Source organism: Peromyscus eremicus, chromosome 10 (genome assembly GCF_949786415.1).
Source record: "Peromyscus eremicus chromosome 10, PerEre_H2_v1, whole genome shotgun sequence".
NCBI classification, from domain to species: domain Eukaryota; kingdom Metazoa; phylum Chordata; class Mammalia; order Rodentia; family Cricetidae; genus Peromyscus; species Peromyscus eremicus.
Window position 1 is genome coordinate 24,146,522 of NC_081426.1, and position 16,794 is coordinate 24,163,315.

General features: G+C 49.3%; 1 protein-coding gene across 1 annotated transcript; it reads left to right on the forward strand.

The window, feature by feature from the left end:
* Positions 1-569: 569 nt before the first annotated feature.
* Polm (DNA polymerase mu) lies at positions 570-9,900 on the forward strand. Its single transcript, XM_059275501.1, has 11 exons — positions 570-864; positions 1,849-2,029; positions 2,429-2,527; positions 2,651-2,821; positions 3,444-3,515; positions 6,610-6,730; positions 8,056-8,188; positions 8,336-8,438; positions 8,540-8,782; positions 8,866-8,949; positions 9,197-9,900. Exons 1-11 carry the CDS (start codon positions 677-679, stop codon positions 9,281-9,283), a joined length of 1,482 nt encoding a protein of 493 aa, XP_059131484.1. The 5' UTR covers positions 570-676; the 3' UTR covers positions 9,284-9,900.
* The last annotated feature ends 6,894 nt before the right edge of the window (positions 9,901-16,794 follow it).

A 16,794-nucleotide genomic window follows, 5' to 3' on the forward strand; every position in this document is an offset into this window, starting at 1 on the left:
AAAAAAAATCGAGTTTCTGCCAGTACAGTTTGGGTTTCTTTTCAGATTGATTTGAATGTTTGATCCATCTGGGATTTACTTGATGTTAAGCAGCGAGGGAGGGGGCCAATTTCTATTTTTCCAAATGGACAGCCAGCTGGTCCCAATGCCATTAGATTGGAAAACTTTTTCACAGTCCGTTAGCTCACTGGCAGACTACATATTTGCTCTCCTTTGCAGACGCAGAGGATGCCGCCGCGCAGGCGCTGTGTCACCAACAGAGGCAGCTGGTCCAGGGTAAGCTGAGGCACCGCCCTTTGCGGGGGGGGGAGTATAGGAAAGGGATGGTGTAGACCCCGCCCCCTAGAGAAGAAAAAGGCCCGCCCAGTCGAAGAAGCCCCGCCCACGGACCCAGGCCCTCCCCTCCAAGGTCTGCGAAGCCAATGGGGCTTTCCCAGGGAGGAAGTCAACAGCCGCAGCCGAGTCCTCGGGCGTTATTTGCATAGAGGTGGGGCCTCAGGAGCGGAGCCAACCCTTCCCAGGGCGCGCCTCATTTGCATAGAGTCCCCCACCCCCCGCCGTGGAGCAGACACCGCTTCCTCTCCCCGCCAGCTTCCTCGCTGTCCTTCCGCCTCCTTTCCTGACCTCGGCTTCCTCGGTTCTGCGGCCTTCCGTGCCTCCTGAGTTCCGTATCCAGATGCTTCCCAAGCGGCGGCGAGTGCGGGCTGAGTCCCCACACCGCGCTGGTGCTTCCTCCGCGCCGCCGCCGGTGCGCTTCCCGGGGGTGGCCATCTACCTGGCCGAGCCGCGCATGGGCCGCAGCCGCCGGGCCTTCCTCACGCGTCTGGCGCGGTCCAAAGGCTTCCGCATCCTAGATACCTACAGGTGTGCGGCTCCCGCGAGGGCCCGGTGTTGGTGGGATGCCAGCCTCGCGGGGGGCTGGCTGGTATAAGCCGGACACCCTAGTGTATGGACCCACCCGTAGCCCGGGGCGGGAGATGGTTCGCAGCTGCAGACGGCAGCACCTGCGGCTTTGGGTTCTAAGCCAGCCCTGGCACTTCGCGGTTACAGTACCTTCCTCCAACTCGGAGTTCCTCTTTTTTAAAACGATGCCATCAAAGCCAGAGACTTCTTAAAGATCCATAGAAGAAAAAGTAGTTAGTGAGCCATATTTGCTAGCTGCTCTCCCTCCCAGTGAGCCAGTGGTCAAGGATGTCCTGAGTTTGCAGAAGTCACCGACCAGCTCCTGTAGAGAACATGCCCAGGGCAATGGAGTAACTTTGCGACTGAGAGTGATAGAGGAACTTGGAGCCTGGCCCCCTTAGGCTGGCTAGCTTGTTTGCACCTCCCCCTCAAATAATGAAACATTCCTAAAGACAGGTGCACCGGAGTCACATAAGAGTGAAAAAAACAACTTGGATTGCACATGACTCTGCGTTTCCCTGGGGCTTGAACAAATAGGGCAAGACTCTTGTGTCTGTATTTAAATCTTAGCAGGGTGGGTTGCCTGCCTGTAATCCTGGTTGCAGGGGTGCTAGAGTTCTGTCCTACATAGCAAGTCTCCAAACAACAATTAGCATTGAGATCAGAACCACCTGGCCCGGCTCCTAGGGCACCCCTTTCCCTCCGGCAGAGGGTGGCAGACAAGTTAGCCAGTCAAACTGGCTGGTGAGTGTGGCTGCACTAAGAACCAGGTAGAAGAGTGGAGAGGTGTGCCTCCGTCTCAGGAGGGGCTGGGAAGGCTTTCTGGAAGAAGGCATTTGAAGAAAGCAGGACAGTCACCACCGTAGAGGGCACTGCAAAAGCAAAGCTTGGTATAAGGGCAGAGCAGCAGAGGCCCTGGGTCTCATTCTCCTCCTCCTCCCCCAGCTCAGAGGTGACGCATGTGGTGATGGAGCAGACCCCAGCCGAGGAGGCCCTCTGCTGGCAGAAGAACATGGATGCTCTTCTCCCAGGCGGCCCCCAGCCAGTTCTGCTGGACATCAGCTGGTTTACAGAGAGCATGGCAGCAGGGCAGCCTGTCCCTGAGGAAGTCCGGCACCACCTGGAGGTGAGCTAGTGAAGGACTAGCTCAGCTGTGACAGATGACACAAGAGCAGTGCCTCTGTGTCCTCAGGAGGGGGTGGGGACTGAGGGTTCTCCCAAGACTGCAGAGAGCCCTGAGAAACCAATGGAGGCCACAGCAGGGATTTGGGGATTTGGGGGCTAGACCATCCCACCTCTGTTGTAAGCATTTGGGACCTACTTACTTCTAGTATATTTAGGTGTTTCTTCCTTAGTACTTGGGATGAACTGAGTTGACAGGAACCTGTCCTTGAGATGCTCTGGAGCCAGGTTGCTAGGAGACAGGAGGCAAGCTCCCTCGCTTCTGAGACCTCAGTTCCCCAGCCAACACATATAGAGTTGAGGGGTAGAGTTCATGATGACCCGTGCCTTGCCCTTTTTGCAGGTACCTGAACCCAGGAAGGAGCCCCCAAGCTCAATGACGATGCCAACTTATGCCTGTCAGCGTCCCACACCTCTCACACACCATAACACTACCCTCTCAGTAAGCTGCATCTGTAGATCCCTGCCCCAGAGAGCAGGGGCACCGGTAAAGTGGTTGGTTGCTAAAAGGTTGAGGCAAGGTCCCACGCCCACTTTGCACCTTAACCAAGGGCCCTCCCCGCAGGAGGCTCTGGAGACACTGGCAGAGGCAGCAGGTTTGGAAGGCAATGAGGGCCGTCTCCTCTCCTTCTCCAGAGCGGCCTCGGTGCTCAAGTCTCTTCCCTGGCCTGTCACATCCCTGAGCCAGTTGCAGGGCCTGCCCCTCTTTGGAGAACATTCCTCTAGAGTAATCCAGGTAGGTGCTTGTCCTACCGAGTGGGGTGAGTGTGCGGAGTTGGGGGCCCTGGACCTGGTGGGATAGCAGGAGACTTGGTGGTCCATAGCCCAGTCTGGAAGTACGGGCGTGCACGCGGATGCCGCCTCGAGGCCACAGTAAACCATCTTCAGCGCAGATTCACGGTACGTGAGCTGTTCCCCCGGCCTAGGGTGGATGAGCAGATTCCGTGGAGGTTGCTGCTGCATTGGTGCCATTGTTAGTGCCAGGATGTCTGGGTTTTTTGAGGACCCAACATTGAACCGACCTTTTGGATACTTTTCCTTCAAGGACCCATAGTGGCAAAGCCGCTTTTAGATGAAGTCATACGTGTTTCTAAAGGTAAACGTTGCTATATCCTGGGACTCACATGAGGAGTGAGCCAATTACAGGTCCCGTTGACTGTTACAACTCCAGCCCTGAAGAGCTTTGTGGCTGGAGCCCCTGCCACTCCAGCTGTGCCTTGCAGCTCTGGTCACCTCCCTGCGTACAGTCTCCCTCCCACGTACTGCTGGTCCCTGATACCACAGAGCCCCTCTCTGCAGGGTGTGGAGGGAACTGCCTCACCCTCAGGCTCAGAGTTTTGTTTTGTCTCCTGTCCCAGGAGCTGCTGGAACATGGAGCATGTGAGGAGGTGGAACAAGTCCGCAGCTCAGAAAGGCACCAGACCATGAAGGTGTGTGGGGCGAGGGATGGCTAGGACCCTGCATAGCACAGTCCACAGCATGAGCAAGCAGCCAGCAAAGGCCTTTTCGCCCCGCCCCGCCCCAGGTCATAGTAGGTCACTAAGAAATGGCAGCTAAACGGATACCTGATAGCCCCCAGGCTGCCACGGCAAGTGCAGGCAGAGGCTGTTTTGAGCACAGGGAGTTTTCTGCATTACGCAGTACCATCTGGTTTTTTGATGGAATATTCTTGTATGTATTAAAGAGCACACTGAACAAAATGGGTATCACCCCATCTCTGTGGTCTCAGGTGTCATTCTTGGTGCCTGTGGCCCTGGGTCACTTGTACCTGTGCCTGCTCACTGCTAACCTGGTAGGGAAGCCACCTGGGTGCTTTGCTTTTGTCTGCCCTGACACCTTCTGCCTTTCCTTTGGTAGCTGCAGATTGGCAGGTCAGTGGCCTGAGATTTATGGCAGTGGAGTGTGGCCTCCTGGGAGGGTGAGGCTCGTGGTATCAGGGGACACTACGCAGAATACTGTCAGAGTGTCAGGGAAGGCTTGGAAGAGAGTCCGCTAGCCAAGAGTCCTGGCTCTGGCCATGCTGGGTAGATCAGGCAGAGTCTGAGCTGAGGTGGTATTGATGTAGGTAAGTGAATGGTTTCTCCATCAGCCTTGGCCCCAGTCCCTGTGAAGGTTTTCCGCGCAGAAGAGAAAGAGAAGCACTGGAAATCAGAGGTGTCTCTTCTCCATTCTGCCTCCTGGGCACCCTAAAGTTCGAGAAAATACCCATACTAGCAGAAAATTAGTAACTAGAAATATTACTTTGTTTTTTTTTCCTAGGGTAGGGGCTTGAGACTTTATTGTACTGAAGCTGAGGTTGACCCCAACTCAGAAATCCTCCTGCCTCTGCTTCCCAAGTGCTGAGATTATATGCATGAGGACCTCCCACTTGTAAAAGTAAATAATGTAGTTGTTATCTCAGTATTTTACTCTCTTTTTTTTTTTTTTTTTTTTTTTTTTTTCCAAGACAGGGTTTCTCTGTGAGGCCTTGGCTGTTCTGGAACTTGCTCTGTAGACTAGGCTGGCCTTGAACTCACAGAGATCCACCTGCCTCTGGGTGCTGAGATTAAAGGAGCATGACGCCACCACCCAGCAGATTTAATTTTTTTTTTAAGATTTTATTTATTATGTATACAGTGTTTTGCCTGCAGATATCCCTGCAGGCCAGAAGTGGGCACCAGATCTCATTATAGATGGTTGTGAGCCACCATGTGGTTGCTGGGAATTGAACTCAAGACCTCTGGAAGAGCTGCTAGTGCTCTTAACCTCTGAGCCATCTCTCCAGCCCCTAGGAGATTTAATTTTTAAAATATTTGTTTATTTCTTTGGGAGAAGGCACACACTGTGGCACATGTGGAGGTTAGAGGACAGTTTGCAAGGGTTGGTTCCCTTTCTCCTGGGTAGTCTAGAGGTGGAACTCTAGGCTTGGCAGTCTTGCCTTACCTGCTGAGTTTCACCAGCCTATTATCTATCCGTCTGTCTTTCTGTCTGTCTGTCTGTCTGTCTGTCTCTCTATCTATCTATCTTGAGACAGTTTTGCTTTGTAGTGCAGGCTGGCCTCAGTCTCCCAAGTGCTAGAATTACAGACAAGTACCACAGCACCAGGGGCTGGTTTGGTGGTTTTTGGTGGACTGCATCTCACACAGCCCAAGCTGGGCTACAACACTGTGTAGCTGATCCCACCTTCCTCCTGGCCTCCCCTCTCAGATGCTGAGATACCAGAATGCACTGCCACATTCAAATCGTGTCAGATTAGGTTTTTCTGTAGGTTTATTCTTTAAATTACACAAATGCGTGCATGGGTAGGTGTGCATGTATGTATGTACACACACGTACACTTGAGTATGGGTGAGTGAGGTGGGCAGAGGTGACAGATCTCCTGGAGATAGAGGCAGTTGTAGACTCCCTGACCTGGGTATTGGGAATTGAACTCAGGTCTTCTGCAAGAGTGGTACTTGATCTTTTTTGTTTGTTTTTGTCTTTGTTTTTGTTTTCTCAAGGCAAGGTTTCTCTGTATAGCCCTGGCTGTCCTTGCTCTATAGAACAGGCTGGCCTTGAACTCAGAGACCCATCTGCCTCTGCCTCCTAAGTGCTGGGATTAAAGGCATGCGCCACCACCACTACCGAGCTAGTACCAGATTTTGAAAGCCAGTTCTGTCTTACACTGTGAGTTCAGAGAGTCAGGGAAAACAGGGCTGGGAAAAGCCCAGGAAGGGCAGGGCTGAGACAGCTCGTCTCCAAGGCAGCTCTGTTTGGTTTGTTTGTGATATAATTCGAGGCTGCCCTAGAATTCAGGATCTTCCTGTATCTGTCTCCTGAGTGCTGGGATGACAGGCGTGCATGGCCACACCTGGCCTCCATCCTCCCGATACGTATAGGTATCCTCCGCTGCTAGGAGACATAGCCCCAGAAGGGTTTGGACCATGTATACAATCTCGACTACTGTGTGGGCTGGCCTTAGTCTCATTCCAAAATTCCTGGGAGAGTCTCTCCATGATTGGCCCAAGGCAGGCAGCATGCTTCTTAGTCCAGGGCTCCACGGACCCTTTGGCATCTGAACCTTTGAGAGCAAGTTCTCCACACCTGCTGTGGTAGAGACTAGTCAGGCCTCCTGTGCCTCTGTTGAACCCGCCCTCCTTGTTCACTCTTCCTTGGGCTGGCTGTTGAAGGGAGCGCACAATAAATCCCAGCTGTAGTAAGTGGAGGCATTTTCCCAGTGAACTAAAGCCTGGCAAACCTGTATATCAGGATAACTCCTTGGGTCTGTTGTAAGCTCAGGCTGGGCCTGTGCATTAAGGGGACAGACCTTTTATAAGGGGTGAAGAGAGCTTCCTGAAGTTTTCTGGTGGTTGGGCAGCTGAAATATGCTGTCCCTAGTGGGGCTACTCTCAGGGTATGTGGGTCCAGTCCCCTGTGAGAGTGGTCTGGGTGGGCCAGACTCCAGGATTGAGTCCTCATCCTGTGGCACTGGAAATGAAGGCAACATTCTCAGGGACACCTTCCATGGAATTTGCCCCTGACCTGTCCATCCCTTCTTCCACGTAGCTCTTCACCCAAGTCTTTGGGGTTGGTGTGAAGACTGCCAACCGGTGGTACCAGGAAGGGCTGCGAACCCTGGATGAGCTCAGAGAGCAGCCCCAGAGACTGACCCAGCAGCAGAAAGCAGGTGAACTTTCCAGAGCCGCCTGGACCTGGGAGCCCTACACACTGAAGCCCTTAGCTCTGCTGGGGACCGTGCTGACTGCCTGAGTGCCGGGGAGCAGCTGGTGCAGAGGGATCCTGGTAGCAAGTAGATGGCCTCCCTGGGGTTTTCTCCTGGAGCTGGGGTCTACCATGGCTCTTCCTCCGTGACTGTTATCATAACATTGCCGAGGCATCTGGGCCTCATGTTTCCTCCTGTTTGATCTCAATTTGCGTTGAGGACAGTCTTTGTCTGGGCCTGCCTGTCCAATGTGGTGCCTGGTGTACATGGTCTTGGGGTACAGGTGCCACCATGAGTGGAAACAGCTTATAAACTTTGGGTTTGTTATGCCTGGTTTGGGTCCTCTCCTCTCCATGGTATGTAACCATGGCTTGAGGACTAACCTCTCTGAGTCTTGGTCACCTTCTCTGGGAAACACAGAGAAATGATAGCATGAAACTCTTGAGTGCTTCTGGAAGCCAGCAGATGATGAGCAGGCATTTGGTCTGTGTAGCCTGCCTGGTCGCTCCAGTGGTCTTGGCTGGAGACTCTGCTGAAGGGCGCCATGGCCTGCCAATGGCCTCCCTAGGATGCTGCCTGCTTCAGTTGTCTCTTCCTGGGGGGCAGGGTAGACAGGATGGCCAGCAGTGTTTACTAAGAGCTTGCTGTGCGCAAGGCTTTGCCGTTTCTCATGCTTAAGTCTCCTTAACTGAGCATGGCGGGCACAGCAGCGCCCCTTTGACAGGCAAGAAGACGAACAGGCCAAAGGAGAGGTGACTAGTAGCGGACCCATCTTCGTCACGGATTTTTTTATCACCTTTTGGTTGCCTTTGAGTAGTGGAGAAGCCGAAACGTAGAAAGGGCAGGCTGTGTCTTGAGCCTGTGTGCCATGTAGTTCTGTGAAGGATTTTTTTGTTTGTTTTGTTGTAATGTTGGGGATTGAACCTAGGGCCTTATAAGGCACATGTTAAACTCTCTGCCCCAGCTCTGTGGTATGTAGCCACGGCTGGCCTGAAACTCTATATATAGACCGTGCTGGTCTCAAACTCACTGGAGTTTTTCAAGATACTAAGTTTGTGGGGGAATTGGGTAAAGGGCACCGGGGATCTTGTTCCCTTCAGTTGCATGAGAATCTATAGTTATCCCAAAATAAGAATTTATTTTAAAAGGAGGAGTGGACCATGAGTAGGATCTCGCTCTGCCCCGGCCCCAACCTTTCCCTCGGCCTTTCCCACAGCCGCAGGGCTAGGGTGGCTGTTGTGTGCTGGGGGGTGGGGCCCTGTGAGGAAGATGGACTGTGCTGTCCACAGGGCTCCAGTACCACGAGGACCTGAGCACCCCGGTTGGGCGAGCTGACGCAGAGGCTCTGCAGCAGTTGGTGGAGGCCGCTGTGAGACAGACCCTGCCCGGGGCTACTGTCACGCTGACTGGAGGTTTCCGGAGGTAAGAGGGCCCACCGTCCCTCCCGAGTACACCCTAGGCTCCTCCCCAAGGTAGGGACTTGAGTTGTGGATGCCGAGGTGGCCTTTCCACTCACTGAAAGGACCATGGCCTTGTGTTGAAGCCAGAGAATCAAACTTTCTCTTTCAGGGGGAAGTTAGAAGGTCACGATGTGGACTTCCTTATCACTCACCCTGAGGAGGGCCAAGAAGTGGGGCTGCTGCCCCGAGTGATGAGCCAACTACAGAGGCAGGTGAGGGCCTTGGGCACCCTGCCCAGCAGTGACGGCTGGCCAGCCTTCTCCCCTCCCAGAACCAGGGCAGCACCTGGCCACACCTGCCTCCTCTCTCGCAGGGACTTGTCCTGTATCACCAATATCATCGCAACCACTTAGACTCCGCCCACCTCCTGCGGCAGAACTACACCATGGACGCTTTTGAGAGGAGTTTCTGCATCTTGTGCTTGCCCCAACCCCCACACGCAGCTTTAGCGGGGGGCCTGCGGCCCTGTCCAGCCTGGAGAGCTGTGAGGGTAGATCTTGTGGTCACCCCCAACAGCCAGTTCCCCTTTGCTCTTCTTGGCTGGACTGGCTCCCAGGTAGGTCTTGTGTTCCTTGGGGGGCCTGGGCCTGCGATGGGCCAGCCCTGCTAAAGGCACGTGTCCTCCCCATCTCTCCCCAGCTTTTTGAGCGGGAGCTACGGCGTTTCAGCCGGCAAGAGAAGGGGCTGTGGCTGAACAGCCATGGGCTGTTTGATCCTGAGCGGGTAAGTTGCCAGAAACTAGGGTAAGAAACGGTTCCTATAACCTGGATCCTGGTCCACAATCTCAAATATAATGTACATTGCCGGGTAGTATGACATGGTCCCAGCTACGCTGCACAATAACATGGGCCTGGCCCTGCCATGCGTGGAAGCATGGCCCTGCCATGCGTGGAAGCATGGGCCTGGCTGCAGCTACACTGCATGGAAGCCTGATCTGGGCCCCAGCCACTGACCCTCTTGTTCCTTGCAGAAGACATTTTTCCATGCAACTTCTGAGGAAGACATTTTCAGACTCCTGGGCCTCGAGTACCTTCCTCCAGAGCAGAGAAATGCCTGATCCTGCCTGCTGGCCACCACACCCACCCACAAAAAATGAGCGGTCGCCTCATGTTTGACCAGGGATGTTTGTGGACAGAATGTGCTGCCACCCCATGGCCTCACCTGTGCAAATGGAGTTTTCAGCGGCAGCGGGGACATTGGCAAGGTGTGACCCTGAGTCAGCTTTCAACCGCCACACTCCCCAGGGTTAGGGGCCCTGAGCAGTTCGTAGATCATGGAACTATGGCAGAGTCTGAAGTCTTGGTTCTGGTCCTGGTGTGAGCATTTGATCTGTCCAGCTGCTGTCTGCTGCAGGGTACCCTATTCAGTGTGCCGGAAAAGAGACCCGTGTGCCTGCCCTGTGCTTGAGCTGATATGGGAACTATAATTCTGGTTGTGAGGTGATGCACAAGAAACCTGAGTGAGGGCTGTGCTGCAGAATCTGGAGAAGGAAGTGGCCCAAGACAGAAACCTGGGGCTGCCGGGCGCCACAACCCACAGCTGGGCCCCAGACTTCGTAAGTGGCACAGCCCGAGTCCTCTTCCACTTGCCTCCTCTTCCACTCGCAGCTGTTGCCCCCCTCACACTCCAGCCTGGGCTGAGCCTAGCCTGCCTACCCACAATCCCCTGTGCATCCACAGCCCCACTGGCAGCAGTACTGAAAACCAGCCAGATCAGTGGGCAGCAGCTGAGTGCTCTTGCTGTCCGGAGTTGTGAGGTGCAAGCTCCCCGGTCCTGTCTCTCAAAGACAGTCGCTCTGCCGCTTCTGAAAGCCCCTGCAGCAGTTCCAGACCTGCAGTCCTCACGCAGGTCCTGTGGCTCTGGCATCTCTGTCACCTCTTCCAGTCTCAGCTGTATCCCTCTAGTTAAGCCCACCCCCCCCCCCAGTCCACTTCCCGTCCCTGTTTGCAGAAGCACTGACGTGGACTCAGCACGACGTCCTCCGTTTCCCTCACACCCCGGGCATCCTCTGGCTCAGAAGGCCCTTGCCTTTGCCTACTGTCCAGCCGGTGCCCACTCTCCCTGACAGAGGAGAGCCTCCTAGACCAATCGCCACATTGCAAGTATTTTAAAGATCAACATTCAATAAAATGAATTATTTTTTCTTCTTTTTTTTAAAGATCTATTTATTTGTTATGTATACAGTGTTCTGTTCTGTCCACATGTTTGCCTTCACACCAGAAGAGGGCACCAGATCTCATTACAGATGGTAGTGAGCCACCATGTGGTTGCTGGGAGCAGTCAGTGAGTGCTTTTAACCTCCGAGCCATCTCTCCAGCCCTGATGAATTCTTATGGAGTATAGTTTTAGGAATTTTAACACAGACACACACACACACACACACACACACACACACACACACAGAATGGCCACCTCTGCTACCATCAGTGCACAACAGCTCTGTCCTCCAGAACCTTGCCTTACAGCATGCTGGTATGGTGACAGGCTTACCCCAAACCACTCATTTGGTTTTGTCCCTACAAATATGTCATAGACATGCAACTAAGCTTCGTGTAAGCCATTGTTGGAGGCTCCTGCAATTGTCGCACGTATCAAGTTTGTTTCTCCTGTTGCTGCACGCTGTGAGCGTCCCACTGTCCACTCAGCTCCAGAAGGTTTACACTGGCTTTGTGAGTGTAACTAGAGCTGCTATGGGCACGCGTGTAAGTGTATCTGTGTGAACAGTGCTGTCCTAGTTACATTCCCTGTTGCTGGGGTAACATAACCCGACAAAAGCAACTTAAGGGAGAAAGGACTTATATTATGGCTTACAGTTCAAGGTTCAGTCCATCATGGCCTGGAAGTCATGAAGCTTGAGGGAGCTTGGCCACATTGACTCCTTGGCCAGGAAGCAGAGATGAATGTGCATGCTCAGCTAGTCTTTTTATGTACTAGCAAGCTGAAGGGTGTCCTCCACATTCAGGGTGGGTCTGCCCACCTCAGTTAACCTAATAGAGGTAATCCCTCACAGGCATGCCTGGAGGCTTGTCTTCTAGGTAATTCTAAGTGCTGTCAAGTTGACAATATTCAACATCACAAATATATTCACATTTCTTTTGGATAAATAGCCAGGCATAGGATTATTGGGTCATGTGTATTAGTCATGGATCTCTAAACTTACAGAATGAATATATCTAAAATGGGGACTTATTAGAATGGCTTACAGGCTGTGGTCCAGCTAATCCAACGATGACTACCAAAGGAAGATCCAAGAACCCAATAGTTGTTCAGTCCACAAAGCTGGGTGTCTTAGCTGTCTTCACTATATACCAGAATACCAGAGAAGTAGTCTTTAATGTCAGTGAATAAATGGACTTGCCAACAAGAGGGAGAACAAGAAAGCAAAGAGAGAGCGAACTTCCTTCCATGTCCTGCCACCAAAAGGAGGGACCCAGATTAAAATGGGTCTTTCTTCTACCTCAAAGATCCACCATTAAAAATAGGTCTTCCCACTTAAAATGATTAAATTAAGAAAAAAAATTCTCACAGATGTACCCAGCCACTTGGGTTTTAGTTCATTCCAGATATAGCAAGAACACCCATCACAAGTCTACTCCTTGTCAATTTAACATACAATTGTACCTCCTTATGTCATGATTCATATCCAAATGAAAGCAATAAGCAGGTCACAATTATGCCTAATATAGTCTAACTATCCCACATACAATTGTAAATGTATTATATATTTAACCAGGTCATAACTACACCTAACATGATATAACTATCCCTCACAGAACTGTAAACACATTATAAATTTTAGAATAAGTGTCAAAGTTCTTTGAGAAACATTCTTTTGGAATCTCAAAACTTTTTTTTTTTTTTTTGGTTTTTCGAGACAGGGTCTCTCTGTGTAGCTTTGCGCCTGTCCTGGATCTCACTCTGTAGACCAGGCTGGCCTAGAACTCACAGAGATCCACCTGGCTCTGCCTCCTGAGTGCTGGGATTAAAGGCATGCACCACCACAGCCCAGCTGGAATCTCAAATATGTTATCTCTTAATTGATGTTATATTTCATGATAAAGAAAACAAATATCTGTACAAACATTATCAAAATATGACTATATTTTAAACTTTTTGTCATGATATTAATGGTCATATAGAGTACTAACTAATTCTAGAAAAAGGCTTCATCTAGCTTCCTGTACATGATGACAGGTTTGAGTCTCTATCAGGTAACTAGGAATTAAGTTTTTTTAACTCTGGATACACATAACAAATATTGATCCTTTAACCTTTTTGAGATCTGCTGCATATGACATTTAAAATGTTTAAGTTTTCTTCAATGAACCATGACCACATCTAACAGTGACCTTTGAAGTGTCCAAAATGATGATGGGGCCCCACAACGATAATTCCACATGGACTATGATAATGCCACTAACCTGACAAACACCACCTAAAGATCAGCTTTGGACTACAAACTGCTCAGGACAATCTCGAGGTGGCTAGCTGAGATGATCCAGCCTCACAGACTACTCTAGCCAGGACTTGAGACAAGCCCTGCACTTTCCCATTATGCAGAGACTGGACAACAAATGATACAGCTACCTCTCCCAGTACTTGACAATTAACCCAAATTTTTCTTTTCAGGGTTCCCTAAAGATGCCATCACTCCCAGACAGTAGGACATAAACTTAAGAACATGATGCCCACATTCCCAAGAAGTGGGATGGGTGGTTTTTGGTCTTTCAATGGGTTATGGATATTTGTCATCATTTAAGGTAGTTGGTTACAAGTTGGTAATGATCAGGGAAAAAAAACTAAACAAAGGATATTAGATTTAGGTTTCTTGTTGTGAAAAGAAAAAAAGGGGGATACAGATATGATAGGATCAAAGAGTTGATTATTGAATCTACTCTGAAAAGAAAAGTAGGGATATAGATATGATAGGATAAAAAATAGATAATTGAATCTACTTTTTAAAAGAATGTACTAGTTTTAAATATTTTACATTGATATGGATCTCTGTATATTAATACAAAGTTGAGATTATTTTTGTTAGAACATACTGTACATACATTTCTAATCTTGTTCAAGGTATTGTACCTATACCTCTCATTTAACAATGTAATGCAAAATTGCTAGTTCTTAAAAGTTATTATTAAAAACTATTTAGGATACTAAAGAAATGCAGGTTAGTAATTAGTCACATTTACAATCAAGCTTGTAGTCATATTAGGTATGTTTTCAAGGCCAAAGAGATATATTTTAGATAGGTTGTCTTCAAACACTTCAGTATCTACAGAATATGGCATTTAAGATGTTTTAAAAACATAGGTTCTTTTTTTTTTTTTAATGACAGTGAGACACGTCTGCTCCTGGCAGCATCAATCTACTTTAGAGAAGGTGATGCGCATCAAAGAAACTCCATATGGAAACTAACACATTTCCTGGTACATGGTATGCAGCTGTTGATCTAGCAAATACCTTTTTTCTTGGTACCTTTTTATAAGGACCGCCAGAAGCGATTTGTGGCAAAAGTTAGCCACTGGGCAAGAAAATGCCCTTGCCTCGACTGCTGACAGTATACTGTCCAAATGGGACAAGCAGGGCACAAAATAAAGGACTACTGAACTTTGCCGAGACAAGGTAGGACAGCCCTTCAAAATATCCTATTTCACAGAAAAGTCTGTCAGATATTCTAGGCCTGTAGGTGGAAGATGGTTGCCCCAACATTACAGAGTCACCCAACTGTCCAGGCAGCCATCTGTTTTTGTCATTTCTTACATTTTTTGGAAGTAACTTGCTTGCACTTCCTGTTTAGTCAGGTAATATTATTTGCTTCTGGCGTCTCTGAGGGAGTTGAAGACTAGATATTTATAGTTATAGTTTTTCTTGTCCAGATTTAGAAAAGAAATTCACTAAAGAGGTGTAAAGTGTATAAGTTTGAGAGATATCAAAAGATAGTTTTAGATGATAATGCAAGTTAGGATAGAAAGTAAATTAGGTACAAGACTTTAGACTCACCAAGATAAGAGAGATAATGGAGTATTTTCTCTGAATTTGTCAAATGCAAATGTACTAGACATTGTTGATGTATTTATTGCCTATATATTGTATATAGTTATTGTACTTATTTTTTTTTCCTGGAGCTGAGGACTGAACCCAGGGCCTTGTGCTTGCTAGGCAAGTGCTCTACCACTGAGCTAAATCCTCAACCCCTATTGTACTTATTGTATATAGTTTTTCTTATATTACAACCTTTTTTTAATTTTAGAAAAAAAGGGAAAATGTGGTGATATTTTGTTTGTGATCTAACAAAGCTTGTCTGAAGATCAGAATGCAGAGCTAAGCCACTAGTTAACCATAGAAACCAGGCAGTGGTGGCACATACCTTTAATCCCCACACTTGGGATCTCATGCCTTTGCTCCCAGCACTTGGGAGGCACACACGCCTTTAATGCCAGCACTAGGGAGGTGGAGACAGGAAGTGATATAGCTGGGGAGAGAAAGGAATATAAGGTGGGAGAAAACAGGAGCTCAGATATTTTAGCTGAGGAGTTGGTGAGGTAAGAGGTGGCTATGGCTTGTTCCTTTGTCTCCCTGATCTTCCAGTATTTACCCCGATATCTGGCTCCAGGTTTTTATTAAGACCAATTAGGATTCATGCTACATAACAGAAACACTCATGTCAAGTATAATCCTTGTTTCTGCAACAGGTCACATGGTCTTCTCTTTCTTAGGAAGCTGATCTGGCACACTCTATAAGGCTATAGGTGCATGCTTAGCAGCAGACAGCTTTGTATTGGGAGTAGAAACCATAACATTTGGACAATTTCTTCATGTAACTTTCTTATAACGGGTGCTTTCAGGATCTTCTTGGACCCTAACACATAGATACCACTTCCATTTAATAGTAGATTGCTGCTGTGCATGTCCCACTTTATGGCTTGATGGGTCAGATAACACTCAGCTCATGATGGGCAGCTCAGGTCACGTGGTAACTTAGAAAGCCTGTTGTCAAATATTCAGGTTCCACCAAGGCCCAATAGCAGGCCAAGAGCTGTCTCTCAAAAGGAGAATAGTTGCCTGCAGATGATGGTAGATCCTTGCTCCAAAATCCCAAAGGTCTCTTCTGTCGTGCACCTATAGGGAGGTACCAAAGGCTCCAAACAGCATCCCCATCTGCCACTGACACCTCACGTCCTGCCCATTCTGCTGGATCATGTGGTCCAAGTGGTAGAGCAGCCGGCACAGCAGCCTGGACCTGGTGAAGAGCCTTCTCCTGTTCCAGGCCCCACACAAAGCGAGCAGTTTTCTGAGTCACTTGGTATATGGGCTGGAGTAACACACCCGAGTGGGGAATGTGCTGTCTCCAGAATCCAAATAAGCCCAATGAATATTGTGCTTCTTTCTTGGTGGTGGGAGGGGCAGGCAGGTGCAATAACTTACCCTTCACCTTGAAGGAATAGCTCTGCGTGCCTCACACCACCGGACTCCTAAGAATTCCACTGAGGTAGATGTCTTAGTCTGCTCAAGTAGAACACCACATCTGGTTCAGCAGCTGCAACTGAAGTCACTGTTTGAGTTTTTGATAGTCAGCTGTCATTCTCCACAATCCATCTGTCAGAGATGCGGTGGGAACCATCACCCCTGCATCTTTCAAGTCCTCAAAGGTAGCACTGATTGCTGCAATTCTTGCAGGAATGTGATACTGTGTTTAATTCACTGTTTTCCTTGGCAGGAACCACTCTAAAGTGAGACTGGGAAAATAACCACAGGGTGAGTTCAGGGACCCACTCTACCTACTAAGTTGGTCTTCATTCGCCAAACTCCATGAATCACCTGAACTCCACGAGCCTTACTTCCACTGGAGGCCACAATGTTACTCGGGGTCTCCTGGAATCATTGTCAATTCAGAACCAGCATCTAATTGTCTTAGGGTTTTATTGCTGTGAAGAGACACCATGATCACAGCAACTCTTATAAAGGAAAACATTTAATTGGAGTAGCTTACAGTTCAGAAGTTTGGGCCATTATCATCATGGAGGGAAGCATGGTGGCATGCAAGAAGTCATGGTGCTGGAGAGGTAGCTAGAGTTCTACACCTGGATCTTCAGTTAGCAGGAAGTGACAGTGGCACACTGGCCAGGCTTGAGTTTCTGAGACCTTAAATAAAGCCCCCCCCCAGTGACACACCTCCTCCAACAAAGCCACACCTACTCCAACAAGGCCACACCTCCTAATAGTGCCATTCCCTATGGACCTACGGGGGCCATTTTTATTCAAACCACCACACCAATAGACACTAGAAAGTCTGATTGCTTCCTTTCCCCCAGTGTACAGTACATTGTAAAAGGCCGTAGGTCCCCCTGGGGAAGGACTAGAGAAAACTTAACAATAAAACTCTAAGATATTTTTTTTTGTTTTTTTTTTTCGAGACAGGGTTTCTCTGTGTAGCTTTGCGCCTCTCCTGGAACTCACTTGGTAGCCCAGGCTGGCCTTGAACTCACAGAGATCCGCCTGGCTCTGCCTCCCGAGTGCTGGGATTAAAGGCGTGCGCCACCACCGCCTGGCACAACTCTAAGA